General features: G+C 39.2%; 2 protein-coding genes across 2 annotated transcripts in view; one reads left to right on the top strand and one right to left on the bottom strand.

Moving 5' to 3' along the window:
• Positions 1 to 224: 224 nt before the first annotated feature.
• On the top strand, positions 225 to 19,091 carry UNC45A (unc-45 myosin chaperone A). The gene is made up of 20 exons (XM_051981127.1): positions 225 to 1,343; positions 1,471 to 1,632; positions 2,517 to 2,553; positions 2,856 to 3,031; positions 5,946 to 6,038; positions 7,523 to 7,690; positions 8,131 to 8,299; positions 8,644 to 8,814; positions 11,543 to 11,714; positions 12,157 to 12,457; positions 13,783 to 13,877; positions 14,198 to 14,339; positions 14,967 to 15,107; positions 15,523 to 15,650; positions 15,837 to 15,903; positions 16,855 to 16,968; positions 17,134 to 17,249; positions 17,553 to 17,670; positions 18,185 to 18,340; positions 18,462 to 19,091. Exons 1-20 carry the CDS (start codon positions 1,329 to 1,331, stop codon positions 18,717 to 18,719), a joined length of 2,799 nt encoding a protein of 932 aa, XP_051837087.1. The 5' UTR covers positions 225 to 1,328; the 3' UTR covers positions 18,720 to 19,091.
• Positions 19,092 to 19,192: 101 nt separating this feature from the next.
• The window catches only part of LOC127546911 (protein regulator of cytokinesis 1-like), a 28,237-nt gene continuing 24,299 nt past the window's right edge, over positions 19,193 to 23,130 (bottom strand). The window contains exons 9-12 of the mRNA XM_051973808.1: positions 22,061 to 22,156; positions 21,049 to 21,195; positions 20,754 to 20,861; positions 19,193 to 19,900 (exon numbers count right to left, since the gene is read on the bottom strand). Coding sequence (XP_051829768.1) covers positions 19,898 to 19,900; positions 20,754 to 20,861; positions 21,049 to 21,195; positions 22,061 to 22,156 — 354 coding nt within the window. The 3' untranslated portion in view covers positions 19,193 to 19,897. The remainder of the gene's footprint in view (positions 19,901 to 20,753; positions 20,862 to 21,048; positions 21,196 to 22,060; positions 22,157 to 23,130) is intronic.

Below are 23,130 nucleotides of genomic sequence, written 5' to 3'. Positions count from 1 at the left end.
ACCCCCTTACTCCCCAAACTGAATTTGCCCATGGTCTCTAAAATCCTGACTTCCAGCCTCTTTTTCCAGAGCTCTATTCCTTTTTATTAGAATTACAGGACCTACACCGAAAGTCAACTCTTCCCTATTGGGCTAAATCCCACGGTGATTGGGATTAAGTGTATTTGGATTAGACTCTTTCCACCGAGTCCAGTTCTTGGGGTTGAGGAAGAGGTATTCCTAGGAACTCTGAGGTTTGTAACATTCAAGTGAAAAAAAAACTGGGTGCAGATTTTATTATATCTGATTGATAAATCAAATCTAAGGTCCTGTGTTTCTTTAACTACTCGGTTCCAGAGGAGAAAAACCGAGCCTAATATGGCAATGAAAACCTTTGCAATGATGTAATAGGAGGGGCTCCCAGTAGCGGTGTAACAGCTGAGGCTTTCTCAAAAACTCAGAGGCTAAGGGCAACTTAGAGATTACTTAGTCCCGACACCCTCATTTTACAGATGAGGAAACAGCGTACCGGACTTTATACATGAAGCCCCGGGTTGGCGCCCCAAACACACACCTTTATCAGGTGTATGACCTGGAGCCAGTCGCTTAACTCGTCCCTCACCCGCAAAATGGGGACAACGCTGACCCGACTCTGACTCAGAGAGGGAAGCTGGGTCACGCTCCGGCTACGGCGGCCGCACACGCCCAGTCCCAGCGCGGGGAGACCAAGGCCAGCCGACAAGCGGGCGGGCTCGCGACTCCCCTTTTCTTCTGTCCCCATTTCCCGCAGGGGTCCGGGTCCGCTCGTGGCGCTTGGCCTGTACAGCCTGCTCCTCGTGGCCCTCATGACCACGGACCTCCTGCACTTCTGCTGGGACAAAGGCCGGAGCCGCCAGCTGCACACCTCCGGCCGTGCCAGCCGTCAGAGACGGCGTACGGGAATCCGGAGGGAAGAGGTGGAAAAGTACAGAGCTCGCGGAGCCCCGCAGCACCAGCTTCGCACCCTGCTGCGCCGAGCTGGGTGGGGCCGAGGCGGGCGACGTGCGCGTTCCGCACCCTGAAGGAGAGGAGACGGGGAGCGAGGATTCCCGACCAGGCGCGGCCTCTCGCTCCTGCGCGCTCTGCGGACTATACGTGCGCGCCCGTGCGTGCGGCGAGAGAAATCCTTACAGGCGCGGCTTCCGGCGTTGTGTGGGCCGAGTAGGGCGGAGCCAAGACGAACTTTACGCGCGCGCTACTTAACCTTGTGGGGGCGCGCACGCCTACTGCGTGCCAAGAGAGGGCGGGGCGAGGATTCTTGAAAGGTTCGGGCGACTGCCCCTACACCTTAGCACTTTCTAGGCGGCGCGATGGCAGCAACCGAGGTGAGTGCAGAGGGCCCTGGGGTTTCCCGCACTAATCTTACTCCACCTGGCCATGGTCGCCTGTCCCTCCCTTCTTTCTCCCGGACCTCCCAGTCCCCCGGCTGCTCAGCCTCCTTTCCGTTCCCAGGTGAGCCCGGCGGCGGAACTGCGGGAGGAAGGCAATGAGCTCTTCAAGGGCGGGGACTATGCGGGAGCCCTGTCCTCCTACACGATGGCCCTCAGCCTGGCAGCCACTCCACAGGAGCAGGCAGTCCTGCATCGGAACCGGGCCGCCTGCCACCTTAAGCTGGTGAGTGACCGAGCCGGACCCGGGGAGCGTGAAGTACCTACTGGGTGCCAGGCAGCGCGCCTGGAGGAAGACGGAGAAAGGGGAAGGGAAAAATAAAAAGTAACCCAGCTCCAGCTCTCAAGGAACCCCCTTTTCTAATGGGGAAAAAGTGCAACCGACTGTACCAGCAAGAGCCATCTAGAATGTTAGAAATCATCTTAAAAGGAAGGCACCGAAGTTAAGGAGAACGTTAAGCTTCTTGCTGAAGAAACAAGTTCCTTGACCACTTTGGATTCACTTGGGCTGGGTGATCTTTAAAGTCCCTTCCAGCTCTGAATTCCGAGATCGTAATTGAACTGCTTTGCTACGGGAGGGGGGCTGCCAATTCGAAGTCTCTGAGGAGAAAAACAGTGAATTTATGAATCGAGCTAGTAAAATCCTAGATTTTACTTGTAGAAGTGCAGTCCAGACCTGTCATTTTAAAGATATGGTAACTGTGGCCCAGAGAAGTGAAAAAAAAAAAATCTGACCAAGATTCCAGAGCTAATTAGTGATAGAGCTGAAACTAAAACTCAACTTGCCTCACTTTTTCTACTCTACTAAGCGATTTTGGGCTTTAGGTTTGTAGATCACTCAGATTTTCAGTGGTTTCCTAAAGAGAACTTCCTGATCAATTATCTGGCCATTTGCCCATCTCCAGGTCCATGCTCCATTTGTAACATCCAGAAATTGAGGCTCAGATATTTGTTGTAGATAGCACTGTAATGGTTGTTTAGTAAAATATAAAACAGTTACCTTTTCCTGTCCCTTCCATCATTCCTCCAATACCCACAGTTTAGCACCTAGTTATTTTTTTTTCTTCTCATAAATTAAATGAGTAATTTCATTGTTTATCTATTCTATAGGAAGATTATTCCAAAGCTGAAGCTGATGCATCCAAAGGTAAGGCAAATTAGTCTTTATTATCAGGTTGTGGAATTTTTCTTAAGAAAGAGATTCATTGTATCTATTGGGGCATGGTGCTGGTCACAAGGTTTTCTCCTCTCCTAGGACCACACTTTTCTTCTCTCTTTCCCACTTCCTGGAGCATTTCCTTTTCTGCAGCTGCCTCACCTTTTCTGATGCTGAAGTGCCAAGCCCTGCATCAGTCCCCTTCCACTTCTGGCCCTTGAGATCTTTCCTTGATGCTCTTCTCTGGAGATGGTGGCCTCATGAGTGCTGACACAACTCCTATTTGTGCTCAGCCATTGCAACCGATGGTGGGGATGTGAAAGCGCTTTTTCGACGGAGTCAAGCATTAGAGAAACTGGGCTGCCTTGATCAGGCCATCCTTGACCTGCAGAGGTGTGTAAGCCTGGAACCCAAGAACAAAGTCTTCCAGGAAGCCCTACGGAGTCTAGGAGGCCACATTCAAGAGAAGGTAAGTAAATAATTACAGATGGGGACTGTAAATGAAGCATATCAGGAAAAGATCTGGGGGTCACAGTGAATCAGAAACTGAACATAAGTCATCAAGGTAGTTCTGAATTTTAAGTATGGTAAGTTTTCACATCCTTATTATTTGTATACTTGTCTTATATCTTCTCCTGGACTGCCATCTTCAAGAGAGCAGAGACTCTGTTTACATCTTTGTATGCTTTGCAATCCTAAATCAGGGTCTTCCATATATTTCTTGATTATTAGAATAACAGAATCATAGAATTTTAGAGTGAAAAGGAACTTCAGCATCCATTTAATATAGCCATATCTGAAAAGAATTCTATCTATAACATATCTGACAAATGGACATCCACCCTAAGATTGGAGACTTTCTAGGAGAAAGACCCTACAGCTTCCTGAGGCAGCCCATTATATTTTTGGACAAGTCTGAATTTTAGGAAGTTCCTGCCTTTTCCTGCCTTCCTCTCTTCTTCCCTTCCTCCCTTCCTTCTTTTCTCCCTTCCTCCCTCCTTCCATCCCTCCTCCCTCTTCCTCACTCCTTTCCCCCTTCCTCCTTTCCCCCCCCCCCCCCGCCTCCCCACCCTGAGGCAATTGGGGTTAAGTTACTTGGCCAGAGTCACACAGCTAGGAAGTATTAAGTAACTGAGGCCAGATTTGAACTCAAGTCCTCCTGACTTCAGGGCTAGTGTTCTATCCACTGTGTTACCTAGCTGCCCCAGGAAGTTTTTTTTTCTGACAAATATAAATTTCCCCTTTTTCATACATTGTTCCTCATTCTGCTGTCAAAAGAAATGCAATCCCTTTTCCACATGATAACCCTTCAAATGCTTGAATACAGCTATCATTTCTTCTCTGATTCTTCTTTTTAAACTAAACTTCTCCAGTTCTTTCCTACAGCATAGACTAAGGGCCTTTCACTTTCTTTATTGCCCTCATCTTGACTGATATTTTCTGGTTTATCAATATTTTATACTGTAGTACCTATAGTTGAATACAGTACTCCACATTTATGGTTTGATAAGTTTGATAAATACAGAGACCCTCATATTATTCTGGGAAGCTATCTCTCACTTAATGTTGCCCAAGTTCACATTAAATTTAGAGGCTGCCATATCACATTGCTGACTCACTTTCAGCTTTCATTACATCAAATTCCCACCCCAACTCTTATATTTTTCATATGAACTAGTGTCTAATCATGCCTTGTATTGTACTTGTGAAGTTGATTTTTAATTTAATTGTGAAAATTTACATTCACCTCCTTTGAATTGTCCTATTTTAAATTCAGACCAATGCTCTGTATCTCTTTGGATCCTGGATTTGTCATCCAGTGTGTTAATTATCCCCGCCAGCTTTGTGCTATATGTAATTTTGCTGAACCCATCATCTATACCTTTAGCCAAGACATTTATAAAAATATTAATTAGAACTCATAATCTCTGGGGCTCTCCACTGGAAATTTCCTGTCAAGTTGACATCGAATCATTAAAGATAACTTTTTGAGTTCTGGATAGGTATAAATAGAGAATGGGCCTGTGATTATTCTGAAACAGGGAACTTCTACTACTGCCAATTACTACCTTCTCTGCAACTTACAAATTTAGAGAGTTGCCTAAATTACTGACAGGTTGTGACTTGCTCAGGGCCATACAGCCAGTATATGTCACAGGTAAGTCATGAACATGGAACTTTTCTGTTTTTCAGACCAGCTGTTTATCTGCTGTGCCATACTGCTTCTCCAGCACTTCTAGATCTAATTATATTATCATATAAATCAGTTCTTTCCCCCCCCCCCCACAAAAACAGAATGCAATACTTATCATATGTTTGCTAAAATCTAGGTAAATTATATCTGTAGCATTCCTTTGATCCAGTTTAGTAGCCCTGTTAAAAGGCAATTAGGTTGGTCCAGTATGACTTACTCTTGATGAAGCTATGCTTCTTGCTTTGTAATCACTGCTTTCTATGTCAGACATTCACTAATCATTTTATTAATGATCTGTTCCAAAATTTCCCAGCATTAAAAGTTGAGCTCATTGGCTTATATTTTACCAAACCTTTGATCTTGTCGAATATTATTGTCAGTGGCTTGATTATCACCATTTTTTTACTACCCAAGTAGATAGGTCATCCACATCAGATACCTTGAATTCATCAGGGGCAACTAGGTGCTATCTTAGTAACTTCTGACTTAATCTAGATTATCATCTCCTTGTTGCTATTTTTGTTCTTTTATTTCCAATGCAAAGGTCACGACAAAAGGAAAGCCATAGGGGAGTATCTAGGACTAAAGGTACTTTCATAGATGAAAATAATTAAAAAACAAGGCAAACTAAATGATCAAAGTTAAGTAATATTTTAAGTAATTAATTTAAAGTAATTAAGTAATATTAAGTAATATTTGTAGTAATATACTTTTACCCATATACATCTCTTTTTTTAGAGTTCTAGATTATAGGACCTCTTTGAGCACCCATTAAAAATATTTACTGTAGGTAATGATTCTACTACAATTCTTACTTAGACTTTGTCACACATGGGTGTGAAGGTTGCCAAAGAACTAAATAATAATCTTCCTGTTAATAATATCCTACTTGAGCATTAATACAAGTTGCTACTGTTTTAGTTGCTTATAGTTTTAGCTTACAAGAAAAAGGAACCCCTATAATGTCTGAGAGGGTCTGGTAGGCAAACATTTTCTTGTTTTAAGAATCAGTTTAACCTGGTGGTCATTCCTAGCAGTGGAGATGCTAAATAGGCAACCTATATCTGCTCCTTAAAGATAGTAATTGAAGGATACTGGATTGGGAAAAGTAATAGAAGAGATAGATATCTATCCTTCATCCAAGAACTATGCAGCAGTGATTTTCTCTGTGCTTTTTTGGTTTTTCCAGGTTCGGTACATGTCTTCAACAGATGCTAAAGTGGATCAGATGTTCCAGATTTTACTGGATCCAGAAGAGAAGGGCACTGAAAAAAAACAGAAGGTATATACCTGATACAGTAAATATTGGGGTAAAACTTGTCCAGTGCTCTTTTTATTTTAGAGTTTGCCATAAGTGTTTTTGACATCTGTATATTGCATCTCAAGATGTTTGGATAACTGGTAGCCCTAACTCCAGAAGAAGTTTTACTTCTTATTGTTTATTCCTCTCCAATGTCTAGTTCTGGATAAATTGGTCCACTGCTATATGTCTCTTTCTGTTCTGGTTTATCATAGTAGAGCTGAGGGCAGAGATTATTATTGGGCTTTTGGTTTGAGCATCCTTTGAATACTTTCCCAAAGGACATAGTGGTTTCCTTTTAGAAGCCAAATTAGTACATCAAATTTATTTTGCTCATTTGTAATTATGCTCAAAAAGTTATCCAACTGTGCATACCCTTTGATCCAGCAATGTTTCTACTGGTCTTATATCCCAAAAAGATCTCCCAAAGAGATCTTTAAGGAGGAAAAGGGACGCACATATGCAAAAATGTTTGTGGCAGCTTTTTTTATAGTGGCTAGAAGCTGGAAAATGAATGGATGCTCATTATTTGGAGAATGGCTGAATAAATTGTGATATATGAATGTTATGGAATATTATTGCTCTGTAAGAAATGACCACAGGAGGATTTCATAGAGGTCTGGAGAGACTTACAGGAACTGATGCTAAGTGAAATGAGCACGGCAACAAGACTATACAAAGATCAATTCTGATAGATGTGGCTCTCTTTAACAATGATGATTCAACCCAGTTCCAATTGTTCAGTAATGAAGAGAGCCATCTACACCCAGAGCGAGAACTATGGGAAATGAGTGTGGACCACAACGTAGCATTTTTGCTCTTTCTGTTACTGTTTGCTTGCATTTTTGTTTTCCTTCTCAGTTTTTTTTTCTTTCTTTCTAGATCCGATTTTTCTTGTGCAGCAAGATAACTGTATAAATATGTATACATCTATTGGATGTAACATATACTTTAACATATTTAACATATATTGGACTACCTGCCATCTGGGGAAGGGGTGGGGGGAAGGAGGGGAAAATTTGGAACAGGTTTTGCAAGAGTCAATGTTGAAAAATAACCATATGTTTTAAAAACTAATAATTTTTTTAAAAAATTCATTTTGTTCTCTACAGCTCCTTTCATCCTTTATTTACCTGATGCAAAAGGGGGCAATTGTCAAGTATAGGTAGAGATAAGAGATACATAGAGAACAAGAGCTATGTTGGAAAGACAGAAGATTTCAGGAAGTACCTGGGGGGAAGGGGGGGGAGCACCAGGAAGACATTTACTATCCTTCCTGTAGTTCAAGGAAGGATATGACCTCTTGGTCTGTAGAGTTTGATGTCAAGAAAGAATATATCCTATGTCTCCCAATTCCTTGTCTAGTACTTTGTACTGTACAATCCTGCTTCTGGCCTGTGGTTATTTCTAGGCTGGTGGGATCCCTGGACTAATTTTGAATATTTTTTCTTTTTCCTTTGCTGTAGGCTTCTCAGAATCTTGTTGTACTAGCACGAGAAGATGCTGGGGCTGAGAGAATCTTCCAGAGTAATGGGGTCCAGCTCTTACAACGCCTTTTAGACACAGGAGAGACAGACCTGATGTTAGCAGCTCTACGCACATTGGTTGGAATATGCTCTGAACACCAGTCACGGGTAAGTATGGAGAAATTATTGAAAACTGTAGTTAACTAAGTTAATTACTTCTCTTAATCACAGAGTTCTCCTAAATGTTCAGGTAACACTGAGAATGGAGATAGGTTGATATGTTCTTTAGGATAGGCCGTTAAAACAAGTTTGAATTGTTTCTGTATTTCAGTTTCAAGTTCATTCTAGTTAGGATTTATAAAACTTGCCCTGTCCCAACTTCAACTTCTGTAATGTCCCAGAGTAGACCAATTTGGGGGCTCATCCAGCACCAAAGTAGACCTCAAGACTAGAGAGATCTTCTTTTATTTAAATCCAGATTTCTAGGGCTACTCTGGAATTTTGGTGACTGAGGTGAGGAATAAGGAGTTCTTTGGCCTTATTATTAATAGTAAGAACTATCAATAGGAATAGTTCTCAAGCTGAAGTAGTTGTTCCTTCTATTATAGACAGTAGCAACCCTAAGTGTGTTGGGCACGCGTCGAGTAGTGGCTATGCTTGGGGTCAAGAACCAGTCGGTGTCCCTTGCTACTTGCCACCTACTGCAAGTCATATTTGATGCTCTCAAAGAAGGAGTAAAGAAGGGTTTCCGAGGAAAAGAAGGTGCTATCATTGTGGGTGAGTCAATCAGTTTTTATTTGGGGGTTTTTCTCCGTAGTGCTTCAATGTTATAGATTATATAAAGAGCCCACTTGACAATACAGGTATACTTATGGATGGATCCTAATTATAAGCATTCTAAGCAATAAGGAGAACCAAATAAAAGAGCTCGGGGAGGAACAAAGGCCCTTAATAGAAATGGAAGTCTGTCCAGATCTCAACAACACACATTCTGTCCTATTAGTTCCCTTTCTCTACCCTTTTCCCTTTCCTCTTAGCCTCTTTACTAGGTTGTTTGATAAGCATAGCATTCACATTGGCTATTATGCACCATAGAACTTTTTTTGTTGTTGTTTTTGCAGATCCTTCAAGGGAACTGAAGTTATTGATCAGTAACCTTTTGGAGTTACTGACTGAAGTGGGCGTTTCAGCCCAAGGTCGAGATAATGCCTTAACTCTCCTGATTAAAGTGGTTCCTCGGAAATCACTTCGAGATCCCAACAATAGCCTCACTCTTTGGGTCATTGACCAAGGTAAGAGATTCAAACTTAGGCAATTTCTTTGAGAGTCTGTTTGGTATCTGTCCTTTTGCTTTTGTAAGCTCAGCTGACAATCTTTCTTGTCTTATCCAGAGCTGGTTATTGCTAGTAATAATAATAATTTGAGCTTATATAATGATGTCTTTTTAATTGGAAAAAAATTATACCATTATATTTTATTTTTATATTGCCTTCATTTTCAAATAGATGCCATTTCTTATAATGAAAAATTTAAAGGAGGGTTGAAGAGACACGGGCAGTAACACTGATCAGAAAAACCCCAATTCTGACAGCATATGCCCCTATCTTTACCAAGAAGGAAAAAACATTTTTATTCATTTCTTTGGGGCCAAAATTGGTCATTAAAATTATATAACCTTTAGTTTCTTTTTTAAAATCCTATTTTCCATTTGCACATTTTTAACTTATTTGCTTATAAATAAGATCTGCTGTCTTGGGGAGAGGGGAAGTGAGGGAAGGAGAGAGAAAAATCTAGAATACGTAGTTTTAAAAAAACAAATATTGAAAACTATCTTTACATGTATTCAGAAAAATAAAATACTGTTTTAAAGAGTACGTAAATAACTAATAAAACATACAATTGGAAAAAAATTCTTTCCATTTACATTATGTGTGTTTATTTCCTGGTTCTCTCTATATCGGTTTAAATATTTACTGTGCTTTTCTGAATTTTTAATATTCATTATTTTTTGTAGCACAATAATATCCATCCCATTCATATACCACAGTTTGTTTAGCCATTCCCTAATTGATGGCTATCTAATTTGTTTTTAGTTCTTTGCTACCATAAAAAAGTTCTATGCCATGTTTACAATAATGTAAATGGAAGGAACAAATAATGTAAATAGAAGGAACTTCACACTGTATTATTATTGTAACCTGACTGATCTATGAAGAAGGGAAGGAAAATGTCCCTTCCTCCTTGGTTGGCCAAAATTAGGAGATAATAGTTGTAGAACATGATATATGCTGTCAAATTCAGTTTGTTAGAGACAGTTTCCAAAGGAGAGGGGAAGGTCAATCTTTCATTCAGAAATGAAGGTGACACATGTACAAAAATGTTTATGGCAGCCCTTTTTGTAGTGGCAAGAAACTGGGAACTGGATGCCCATCATTTGGGGAATGGCTGAATAAGTTATGGTATATGAATATTATAGAATATTATTGTTCTATAAGAAACAATCAGCAGGATAATTTCAGAGAGGCTTGGAGAGAACTGCATGAACTGATACTGAGTGAAATGAGCAGAACCCAGGAGATCATTGTCCACGGCAACAACAAGATTATACAATGATCAATTCTAATAGACATTTCAACACTGAGATGATTCAGGCCTGTTCCAATGATCTTGTGATGATGAGAACCATCTACATGCAGATAGAGAAATTGAGGGTGGATTACAACATAGCATTTCACTCTTATTGTTGTGGTTTGCTTGAATTTTTTCTTCTTATTTTTTTGATCAGATTTTTCTTTTGTAGCAAGATAATTGTATAACTATGTATGCCTATTTTGGATTTAACATATTGGATTACATGCCATCTAAGGGGAGGAGGTGGGAGGAAGGAAAGGAAAAATCGAAACACAAGGTTTTTCAAGGGTCAGTGTTGAAAAAAATTGCATATGTTTTGACAATAAAAAACTTCAATAAAAAGAAATGAAGGTGATGTAAAAACAAGATGTCAATAATTAAATTTTAAGTGTTGCTATGAATGTTTTGAATTTTCTTTAGTCAGGCAATAAGCATTTTTAAAAAATTCTATAGTATTGTTTTCCAAATATTTGTAAAGATAATTTTCAACATTTATCCTTGTAAGACTTTGTGTTCCAAATTTTTCTCTCTCCTTCCTCCTCCCCAAAGACAGCAAGTAATCTGATAGAAGTTAGATAAGTGTAATTCTTTTAAACATGTTGGCATGTTGTAGCAAGAGAAATTAAGTCAAAAAGTAAAAAACCATGTGAAAGAAAAAAACAAACAAAAGGTGACAATACAATGCTTTGATCTATATCTCTTCATAGATCTCTCCCTCTGGATGCTTGTGGCATTTTCCATCCCAAATCAATAAGGAAGGCAATAAGCACTTATTACCCTGTATTAGGCATTATGTTAAGGGCTGGATATAAAGAAAAGCAAAAAACGATCCTGCTCTCAAGGAACTTACTTCTAGAGCGGGAGAAAACCTGTAAATAACCAAATACACACAAGATACATACAAAGTAAATGAAAAGAAATCTGAGTATCTTGGCAGCTGGGTAACCTGGGAAATGCCTCCTGCAGAAGGTAGAATTTCATCTGCATCTTGAAAGATGCCTGGGAAACTGAGAGGCAGAGGTATAGAAGGAGAACATTCCAGGCATGGGGAACGGCCAATTCCAAGGCACAGAGATAAGAAATGGAGTGTTGTATTCAAGTAGGCCATGGGAATAAAATATAAGAAGACCAGAAAGGTAGGAGATGATAAGGAACTTTTAAGTGTCATGTTCAATTGTATTAATGGAAATTCTATTGCTGTCTTTTCACTGTGGTTCTGGCTTTGCCACCAGAGCTACTGTTTCCAGTTCCTGCCAATATGTGTGTTTCCAAACTTGTGCAGCGTTCCTTCCTGAAACAATGTCTTTGCCACTCCAGATTGCTACGTGGAAATCTGTTCCTTATGACCTTATACAGACAGCAATTGTGTCTAAATAAAGTCCTTTTCAGGTTTAAAAAAGATTCTGGAAGTGGGAGGTTCAGTTCAGGACTCTCCTGGAGATATTGCTGTGACAGAGAATAGCCGAATGAGTGCTTCCGTTCTCCTTAATAAGCTCTTTGATGATCTGAAGTGTGATGCAGAGAGAGAAAATTTCCACCGACTCTGTGAAAGTTACATCAAGTAAGAAAACATTCACAAACTTAGATTTCCAATGTCAAGCAAAAACAAAAAAACCAAACCTAGTCCCAGGGCAGGGCTTTCAGCATAGAGCAGCTTTGGAAAAGAATATCAGGGTCTAGAAAATAACCCCAGGTTCATTTCCCCATTCCCACGTAACTTCACGGCAGAAGTTTCTTTTTTTGACTTCAAAATAATGTTCATCTTTTATGTCTGTTTCATGTCTGGAAGTAGATGGTGTGTCTCAGATTCTTAGATGACTGAGCCACCATAGTTAGAGTCAAAGTTCTTTCACATTCCTATTTTTTTCATACTTTTATTGTTCAAACGTCCTCTTCTCTGGGTATCCTCATAATGAAGGAATAACCTAGAAGATTAATCAGGGAGGAATAACAAAATGGGGAAGCTCTGGTCTGCACATGGCCATCAGATCTCTTTTCCCCAGGAGCTGGTTCGAGGGCCGAGGGCTGGAAGGGAAGCTACGGGCTATTCAGACGGTCTCCTGCCTCCTGCAGGGCCCTTGTGAAGCTGGCAACCGGGCCCTGGAACTGAGTGGTGTCATGGAGAGTGTGATTGCCCTGTGTGCCTCGGAAAATGAGGCAGAACAGCTGGTAGCTGTGGAGGCATTGATCTACGCAGCTGGGAAGGCCAAGCGGGCTTCATTTATTACTGCCAATGGCGTTTCCCTTCTTAAGGATCTTTACAAGCGAAGTGAAAAGGACAGCATCCGAATTCGGGCCCTAGTGGTGAGGCTGGCTGGCAGTGGGAGGGACAATCCTGTTTTCACTTTCATCATCAAATATGTATTAACATCTATTTATGTATTTATTCAAGAAGCTGACAATCTAGCTAGAGAGACATCCATTTTAAAAAATAACATTGCAAAGTAATTAAGTAATTAAACCAAATGTCATTTAAAGATAACCCATTTTATGCATAAGGAAACAGTTTCACAAAGATGAAGTGGCCTGCCCATGGTAATACAATTAGTATGTGGCAAAGCTGGGATTTGAACTTAGGTTTTCTGACTCCGAACTCTTTCTACTGCTTCTGAGGCAGAGCAATAAGTGCTACAACAGTAAAAAGGGAAAGTTAGGGTTAGTCAGGAAGGTTTTGTGGTAGAGGAGAAACATGAATTGGGTTTTAGATGAATCAAGTCTTCATCAGAAGCAGCTTTTGTGAGGGAAGTTATTTTTCCTAATATTAGTATCTGGATATTTTAAGTATACAAGATAGGAAAATACAAAGGAAACTAATTATATTGAAATTAAAGATGTAATTTTTCACCATCCCTTTCACCTCCCATGAAATCTCTCCATAATTTCCATGGAAGTCCAGCTATCTCAGATTAATAACTGTTAGTGTAGGGGAAAATCAGAAAATTCATTCCTCTCATTCGTATTACTTCACACAGGTTGTTTCACCTCATAATGAGCCAGTTCTATTTGTAAAATGAGGACAATAAAACTTATCTTGCTTCTCCCAGAATTATTGTAAGGGCCAAATGAGATTATATTTACAAAAGATCTAAAGATAGATAAAGCTATTTTGAAAAGAGCTAAAGATAACTATCTGTAACTGTAAATTAATTTTTTAAAAATAACTAAACTAATCTAGCCATGCTTCTGGGATATTTGCTTCCTGAAGGTTTATTATTTAGAATTTATTTGGAGTTTCTATTCCCACAAATCTCTGGGCTAAAAACTGGTAGTTTTTAAGAGTGTGTTGAGAACTAAGATTGAGTGCCACATAAGTTGTGGATACAGGACCTATAGTTGCTGACAAATGAGTTCTCCTCCTCTAGATACCCACTATAGGGTATCTTTTAGATACCTGAATGAATATCCTTCCAAAATAAATGACATCAAGTGCTGATGATTTGTTATGATAGCAGAAGATTTCTTAGGTTTTGTAAAAACCTCCTGGTCTCTTTGATCTTCAAGGAAATGTCATAGAACATCCCAATAAGCACCTCAAAAGTTTTATAATACTGAAATACAATAAGGCAAATCCCTTCCTATATCCTATAGACTAGAGCCTATCAAAAGTTGTATTTTCCTTTCTCTTCCAGGGGCTCTGTAAGCTAGGATCAGCTGGAGGGACTGATTTTAGCATGAAGCAGTTTGCAGAAGGCTCCACCCTCAAGCTGGCCAAGCAGTGTCGAAAGTGAGTTTGACATATTTACAGAATCCAAATGTCATTGCCCACTCAATCCAGCTTAGTTAAATAAATTTTATGGAAAGAATAGGGATATATGTCTTTGTTGAAGAGTATGACATGAATGTAGAAGGGATAGTCTTCTATTTTGTAAACTATCTTTTTTTTTTTTTTCAGCTTTTCAACCTTTCTATTTCATGTATTTGTCTGTTGCAAATGAACTCCCTCTAAGAGCGTTAGAATACATAAACCAAATATGCTTGGGTTTTCCTCTTATATCTTATATCTTACCCCGAACTGAATTTATTGAATTCACCTATTACCTCCAGGTGGTTGTGTAATGATGGAATTGATTCAAGCACACGGCGCTGGGCAGTGGAGGGCCTTGCCTACTTGACTTTTGATGCAGATGTGAAAGAAGAGTTTGTAGAAGATGAGGCGGCTTTGAAGGCCATGTTCCAGCTCAGTAAGGTAATCTAAGTTTTCAGCTGGCAGTGTTGAGGAGCTTCCATACCAGAACTTGTTCATTCTCTTCTCAGAAGTACTCCAATCTCACCCTCCTCCCTCCGCCAATCCCTTTGCTTCGCTGGCCTGAACTTAATGGAAGAATTAGCGAGACTAACAAAGTAGTTTTGGCTACTATTTTTGGAATCTAGCAAATAGAAATCATTCTCCTAAGGTAGTTCTACTCTGTTGAATAAGGTGTACTTTTAGTGTCCATTGTATGCAACTCAAGAAATTTTAGAAATTGGACTACTATTGATGAGGATAGTAAACTGTTTACTTTTATAAAACCCGAGACCATTTTTGCCCTTTGGGAATAATAAATTAATACTATATTTGGGCACAAAGAAGTTACTAGAAAAGGGTGACCCAATTTTTCTTAGTTGAATTTTGGATTAAGCAGTATATGTAGAGGAGAAATGAACCACTCATATATCTAAGGGTAGAACTTTGTACCTGACTGTGGCTTTTCTAGGTTTTCTAATATTTTCTAATCTGAAAAATGTTTCCTCTGAAATAGTTTTTTGTGTGGTCAATCTCCAGGGATTTTCTCCAAAGACAGGTCTAGTTAAATTCCTTTTCCATTCTTTGCAGTTGGAGGACAGGTCAGTACTCTTTGCTGTGGCCTCAACATTAGTGAACTGTACCAATAGCTATGACCATGAAGAGCCTGACCCCCAGATGTTGGAGTTGGCTAAGTATGCTAAACAACACGTACCTGAGCAGCACCCTAAGGTGAGCTGTAAGGGTAAGTGAGAGAGACTCAGTTGGGCACTTTAAATCACAGGAGCATTAGGCTAAAAGGGACACAGAATCCCTAACTCTAGGCAGTATTATTCCCAAATCATAGAATTTTAGAGTTGAAAAAGATCTTGAAATAACAATTGGTTCAAAGTTATCAACTTGTAGTTAAGGTAATAAGAGACCTCAAAAAGTTAAATTATCCTAAACAAATGAGTGTTAGCTATTTTTAAAGATTAACTGGGAAAGATTTTTTGGTAATTAGTGTTTAACAATTCATTATCACTAAATTCTTTTGTTTTTAATTGTCTAATAGTATTATTTAATAGCTCTACTGACATTAAGAATGGGATGCTGTATGTGGTATTTGTTCGTTGTGGTTTTCTGATTAACTCTAATTTTTCCCCAGGATAAACCAAACTTTGTTCGATCTCGAGTAAAGAAGTTGCTTACAGCTGGTGTAGTATCAGCTCTCACATGCATGGTGAAAAATGAAAACCCAGTGCTCACCAATTCCTGCCGAGAGCTACTCTCCAGGTACTCTGGGGGAGAGGGATAGATAACCCATTCAGGGCTAACAGAAGAAAATCTTTGCTTGGGGCAAACACAATAAAACTGATCATTTGACTGTTATATCTAGCATAAGAACAAAAACTTAGGCCAGGAAAGAACTTTGTTCCCTCAAACTCCAAGCCATGACTAAATTAGGTTTCTACCCAACAGGGTCTTCCTAGCCTTGGTAGAAGAAGCAGAAGACCGTGGGAGTGTTGTTGCTCAGGGAGGAGGCAAGGTAAGCTACCACTGGGTGGTTACTTTCTTCTGCTGACCTAAGACCATTAGTTGTAAAAGTGACACTGTATATTAGAGAAAAAGACTTACAGAGCCAGAATTTTAGCAGTTAAAAGGGATCTTCTCAGACATAATCATGTCTAATCCTTTTACAAACCACACAAAACAAGAAAACTGAGGTCAAAATTAACATTTTTGACTAAGACCTCATGACTCTTTTTGCAATGTTGCTTTTTCATGTTCAGAAACTTACCTCAATTCTATTCTGTGTTAAACTGAATAGAAAAAATTGTCACTTTGAAAATCACAATGTACTTACTCCTTGTTCTGGGAATTTTGCTTTGGCCTTAGGTCCAAAACAAGAAAATCTTGACTGAAGAGCATAGATTTCAGTCCGTATTGAGCTTTCATTTGTTTGTATGTATGCATATATGTAGATATATGTATAAAACAGTGAGCTTTCATTTGTTTGGATGTATAGATATCTGTAGATCGTATACATTTGTAGCTTATTATTTGAATGTCATTACCAAATAAAATGAGTGTTTCCATATACAATATAGATGTACATTACATCCCTAACATATTTTGCTAGATTTCTTGAACAAAGATTATATCTTTGAGCCCAATTAAGCATCTTAAGAAAATTTCTGCCAAGTTATAAGAATAACTAAAAAACATTTTGAACAAATTAATGCAGACCCCAGCCACCAGTATTGGAAAAATTATTTCGAGTTTATTCCTTTATTGAAAAGGAGCTATTATTGGTCCATTTATAAAGTGTTCTGTCTAGAAGAAAGTCTTAAAATCAGAACTAATACTTGGTTATTGAGCAACTGACTTACTCTGTCATTTTTCTCATCTTAAAATGAGGATATTACCATGTGTTTCCAAAACCAAATGAGATAAATATTTGAATGTAAACTATTTTTTTGGCCATATTGCTTTTCAGGCTTTACTGCCGCTTGCTCTGGAGGGCACAGATATTGGGCAGACTAAAGCAGCACAGGCTCTTGCCAAGATTACTATCACCTCTAACCCTGAAATGACATTTCCTGGAGAACGGGTATGTTTTTTCTTTTCTCTTTTCTACTTTAACTTCTTCCTTCACCTTCAAAATTGGAATGAATGTAATGCACTTAGTAATGTAATCCTACTCCACTGTCTCTCCGGAGAGATATTCTCTGAGGTAAGGAAAAAAGCTCTAACATACCAGTATTTTGTGTTTCAGGTCTATGAGGTTGTCCGCCCCCTTGTCTCCCTGTTACATCTCAACTGCTCAGGGCTTCAGAACTTTGAGGCACTTATGGCTTTAACCAACCTTGCAGGGATCAGTGAGAGGCTTAGGTAAGATGAATATCCCTGTGCCTCAAACTCATAGCCAGCAAAGTGAGTTCCCTCCTTTTGCAAGTAGGGCTTAGTCTCTTATTCTTGCTTTTTCAGCTTACTTAAATCCTGCTGCATTAATGAATCAGAGCTAATAGGAAATTGAAATCTCTGGATTTTAGTGAGTGATGGTGAACCTCTATTGGAAAATGAGGTTTTCACTACTACTGAGTAAAGTCTCTGGCCTGGGAATACTGAGTTGAGTACGTTAAGAGATGAATATATGTGGTGGGACCTTCAGATTGCTGGTGTCTACTCCCACAGGCAGAAGATCCTCAAGGAGAAGGCAGTGCCGATGATTGAGGGCTACATGTTTGAGGATCATGAAATGATCCGCCGAGCAGCCACTGAGTGCATGTGCAACATGGCCATGAGCAAGGAGGTAAGGGCTGGAGAGGGAGAGTCAGGGTAAGACGGATTTCAAACATAGGGGGCATAAGGGTGTTTTTTTATACCTTACAAGATTTTTACATACTTTGTCTCTGGTACTGAAAACATACTTCTGAGGCACTAGAGACATTATCATATCATATTATGGTTCCTCACTTTCTGCATCATGCTTGATGCCTATTGCTGCACGTGGAACACAGATGTAGAAGCAGCTATCCCTGGCTGGAAAGGCAGTCAGCTTACATAGGGTATCTGGCCTCCCGACACAAGGCATGAATATGACATGAAACAACTGGCCTGAGGTAGATTATAGTTGTCAGGCAAGATGTGAATTCTCCAATGTTTTCTAACTCCAGTGTGAGTATTCTTTCCACTCTGTGTATCAGACAGTTATATATGATCTCCATCATACATGTATCAACTATGTAAACTCCATAAAATTTTTTTAAGAAGGCACATTCTTTTCACTACTCTAGGTTATTCTTCACTGACTTTTGCCATTTTAGGTGCAAGATTTGTTTCTGGCTGAAGGTAATGACCGACTGAAGTTACTGGTGCTGTATAGTGGAGAAGAAGATGAGCTGCTCCGCCGGGCAGCGTCGGGTGGACTCGCCATGCTGACCTCCCTGCTTCCTTCTCTTTGCATTCGAATCACCCAAGTGGTGAGTGTCGTCCTAGGCCCGGTACCTTCCTGTAGGTCTGTGAGAGTGAGAGCCTGTTGGAAGGACCAGCTCCTTCTTTCTCAGGGTAAACCTGTGACCAGGTCTTTTTCCTGTTTCCTAGACAACCCATTGGCTAGAGATCCTACAAGCCCTACTTTTGAGTCCTAATGTGGAACTGCAGCACCGCGGTGCTGTAGTGGTGCTGAACATGGTGGAGGCGTCGAGGGAAATCGCAGTGAAGCTAATGGAGAGTGAGATGTTGGAGATCCTCTCTGTGCTGGCCAAGGGTGAGGCGGGGCCAGTCACCAGGGCAGCAACTGCCTGTCTTGCAAAGGCCGTGGAATATGGACTTATCAAACCCAACAAGGAGCAGGAGTGAGTGGGGGAGTTCACTTCATTAGAGCCTTTCAGCCCTTGGTTCTTCACCTTCTGCATCGTGCTTAATGCACACAGTGCCTGTTGCTGCCCATGGAACAAAGATGTAGAGGCAGCTACTACTGGCTGGAAAGGCAGCCAAATTAGGGAGGGTGTCTAGCTTCCTCCCATCACAAGGCAGCTTTTTGGCCCACAACTGCATGTAGTAGATTTCCCCCCAGGGGACAATCAAATGTGGGCACCTGGGAAGGGCAGTGAGTGGACCATCACTGCCATCAGTCCTATGGTTCTCCAGTACCCTAAAAGGGATTCCAGGATTACTACTTCTGCGTGAGCATCACCTGCTTCCAATGTCATAATAAAATGTGTGAAATTCTCCACTTGTCGCTTGTTTATAGAAAAAGAAAGTGTTCTGGTACCTGGATTCATTCACATAAAACCTCCTTTTCTAATTTTGTATATGTTCAAGCCATGAATAGGCCAAGAAAGAAGGGACCAACAATCCCAGCTAGCTTGATTGATTTTTCCCCCAACTTCACCCTTTCTACTCCTGTGGTTCTTTCCATGTTACATACTTCTATCTAAGGAATGAAAAAAATCCCCTTTCCTTCCAGGACAAGATTTTAATTCCTCTATCCATGTTAGTTTTAAATCTCCTTTTCTATGAACTTTTTGAAGGCATGGACTTTTACTTTACACTTTTTTTGTATACACAACAACAAATCCTTTACAGAACTACTGCTTCTTCCTTTATCTGTGAACTGCCTTCTGTATCTCTAATAACTAGTGATCACCCTAGTGATTGTTCTGTGAAAGGTCAAAGATATTTCTTAGATACTGCAAATTAGTTACTAAATCTCATCTTAATGAATAGAAAGATGACAGGGCAGAGAAGTATTTTATACATTAAAAAATAATTGAAAATATAAAACATGTCAAATACATATGCATATATATTTATAAAAATTACAAACAATAAGTATTAGTCATTAAGGTTAAATTCTGAGGACAATGTGGGCTTACTAACGGACTTTTACAGCAAATCATTTAAAATTTTTCTTGTCCAGTATGAGCAAAAAGAAAAAGCCAAAAACAAAATCTTGTAATGAAGTCCAGGAAATATGAAGAAATAAAAACTAAGAGAACACTGAAGAAATCAAAGTTGGAAGCCTCTGATGATGTTTACTGTTGGAAGAGAAATAAAAAGCAGATGAGAAAAGTGAGGAGTCAGAAGTACATTCCTAGAGAAGCCCAGAAATCTGGCAGTCTTCCTTCTTGTCCCACCCTTCCAGCCCAGCAGCTGCACTGGCAAACCTGGGCTTTATGTCAGAGGGAATGATGTCATGGATCATATCTTAGTTGCCTATACCAGCAGGAATCATGTAAAAACATAAGGTAAGCCGGTTTATACAGTCACATAGCTATGCCGCAGGGCATGCTGAACTATACAAGAAGGCATCAAAGAAATTAGCTATGTCCAGAGGGCACTTTTTAGTGAAGAACTAGTACCAGGAAGGCAGGAAGGGCTGAAACCCCGACACTTAAGCTCCTCTCACAAAGACAAGGTGTGTTCATCACTTTGAGGCTGGGAGTCCTGTTCGGACCTGCTGACAAGCTAATCTTAGCCTGAAGTACATGACTTGAAAGAAATTAGAAGCAAAAGGTAAAGATAGAGGAAGAAGTTAATGGATATTTAACTAAACCATAATAACTAGAAAGAAACATGGTTCCTCAGAGTAAGGGCTGGGAGGAATAGTAGTAGCTATGCAACAGGGAATCCTGTTTCATGAATGTATCTGGCTTGAACCTGACCAAAGGAATAAGCATAATGAGAACACTTGGAGTCAAATAGTGAAAGCCCTAACTAGAGAAAATATGCACTGATTAAGTGAATTGTTCTGTACTTGGGGGGCACTCGCTTAACCAACTTGGATTAAACTTAACAAGCCAGCAAGCAGCCATTTCGGATGTCATTCCTATTATCTTTCCAAATGATTTTTCTGTGACTAGTGTCTGACCTTTTAATAAGCTTTGTTACCTTGCAGGCTTTGCCTAATGCATTAGGCCCCAGTTCTTGCTTCTTGCAGATTGTTTTGGATCTGCTACTATGCATCTCTGCTCCTGTTTGCTGGTTCTTCTTTAGTTGCTATGGAAATAAGAGTCACCAGTAATAAGCACAACATCAAAGCAAAATGGGAGTGGGAAGGTAGAGCCCCAAAAGTAGTAGTCTACAGCACAAAATGGGAGGCAAAGGATGGACATGGGTTATATACTCTTATCATTCATATGGTTTACCATATAATTAAAAACTCAGTTTTCTGTTTTTCACTTACGCGCTGCATCTTTTCTTTGTCTTTCTTCAAATGAAAGGTCTCCCACTCTTCCATCACATATTCTGTGAATTTCTGGCCATTTACCACAAAAGCCTTAGAATATTCTTTTTCCCACATTTCAATCTGTCCTTTTAGCTCCTCTTCCAGCTGAGGTCATTTAAAAAAAAAAAAAGGAAAAAGTTTACTATTAATAACTTGCTAATATCCTATTAATCTTGCTCTGATTTCTTCCTTTTGGAGGCTGATTGTGCTATTTCAGTATGTTTGTGACTAAGCAAAACATAAGAGCAAGACAGAATATGTAAAATTGACCATTAGGAAACAAAACTCTGGTTTATTTAAAAAACACATGATGGATGAAAGAGAAATAAATTGCAGGAATCCCTTCTAAAATTTTCCTGCTTTGATGGCACCTGATGCTATGGTATTCATCAAAATCCAAATCTCAATGGCAGGAAGTCTTCAAGAGAATTCAAACAATTACTGTATACAACTGATTTTCTTTGTTACCCAATGGACAACTCTAGAAGATTTATTCTGCTCAGAGAAATAAATATAGGAAGACCTTTTTATTGGGTAGAAAACTTAAAAAATGGATTTTAAAAGACATTTTATTGGTTTCTTATTTTTTAGCCCATTTATTCCTGAATTTATCACTCTCATTCTTTTCCTTCTCCCGTAAGTCATCTCTTTTAACAAAGAACAAAATGGGGAAGGGAAGCAAAAACAGTTCAGCAAAACTAAACAAGATATCACCTGAGACAAAGCATATGATATATACCACAGCTAAAGACCCCATTTTTACAAAGAAGAGATGTTAAAGGACATTTTCCTAACTTTCCAGACCAAATTTGATCATTATCATTAAGTAACATTCAGCTTCAAACTTTTGTTCTTTCCATTTATATTGTAACCAATGTTTGTTGTTTTCCTGGTTCTGCTTTTGTCAAAGATTTTGAAATGAGGTACTTTCATGCAAAATATGAGGAGTACTCCAAAAAGCATCATCTACCTTAGAAAGTGTTTTTTGGAACTTGGATCGTTGCTTTTCTTCTTTCAAGAGATTTCCACCACGATTCATAAACCGGCTTGGATCTGAAGCTTTTCTCTGTGGAGACAATATATTCTATTTTAATTTGTTTTATTATAAATTTGCTATACTGAAATAGCACAATCAGCCTCCAAAAGGATGAAATCAGAGCAAGATTAATAGGATATTAGCAATCAATTTTATAATGTAGTAAAATAGAAAAAAAGTACTTGCATATGAAACTGCAAATCTATGTATAATTTTCTATTCCTTTAAAATATATATTAAAATTATCACGTAACTTTTTTTTCTTCCTTCTCTACCCTCTCCTAATCTAGAGATGGCTACCAAAACAGAAATATTTATTTATATATAAAATTATTTTACACATACCTTTTATTTATTGATTCTTTCTCTGGATGCAGATAGCATCTTCCTTCATAGGTCATGTGTAGTTAATATGGGTATTTATAACAGTCAAAATGACTTACTTGCTCCAAGTCATTCTTAAAACAATATTGCTGTTACTGCATATTTTGGTTCTGCTCATTTTGCTCTTCATTATTTCATGCAAGTATATCCATGTTTTTCTAGGATCACTGAGCTCTTCAGTTTTTATTGCACAGTAGTATTCCATCACAATCATATACCACAACTTGTTCAACCATTCCCCAATTGATGAACATCTCCACAATTTTCAGTTCTTTGCCACCAAAAAGAGCTGCTATAAATATTTTAGAACCTACAGATATTTTCATTTTTTTCTAATCATCTTTGGAAACACAATAGTATTGCTAAGTCAAAGGTATAGGCAGTTTAATCATTCTTTGGGCATAATTTGCTCTCCAAAATGTTTGAATCATTTCACAGTTCCAGCAACAATGAATTAGTGTCCACATCCCTTCCAACATTTGTCACTTTTCCCTTCAATCATTTTAAGTGTAAAATAACAAAGTTGTTTTAATTTTCTCTCTTTAATCAATAATGATTTAGAATATTTTTACATGACTAAGTATTATTCTGATTTCTTCCTTCTTCTGCCTGTTCATATC

This window comes from Antechinus flavipes, chromosome 2 (assembly GCF_016432865.1).
Source record: "Antechinus flavipes isolate AdamAnt ecotype Samford, QLD, Australia chromosome 2, AdamAnt_v2, whole genome shotgun sequence".
Classification (NCBI taxonomy): domain Eukaryota; kingdom Metazoa; phylum Chordata; class Mammalia; order Dasyuromorphia; family Dasyuridae; genus Antechinus; species Antechinus flavipes.
Note: the sequence above shows the minus strand (reverse complement) of the source record. Positions and strands in the feature narration are given on the sequence as shown.

Excerpts from the sequence above, each read along its gene's own strand:
- UNC45A (XM_051981127.1), top strand. Across the intron at positions 6,039-7,522 it reads GCACTGAAAAAAAACAGAAG|GCTTCTCAGAATCTTGTTGT; the intron begins GTATATACCTGA and ends CCTTTGCTGTAG. Across the intron at positions 7,691-8,130 it reads GCTCTGAACACCAGTCACGG|ACAGTAGCAACCCTAAGTGT; the intron begins GTAAGTATGGAG and ends CTTCTATTATAG.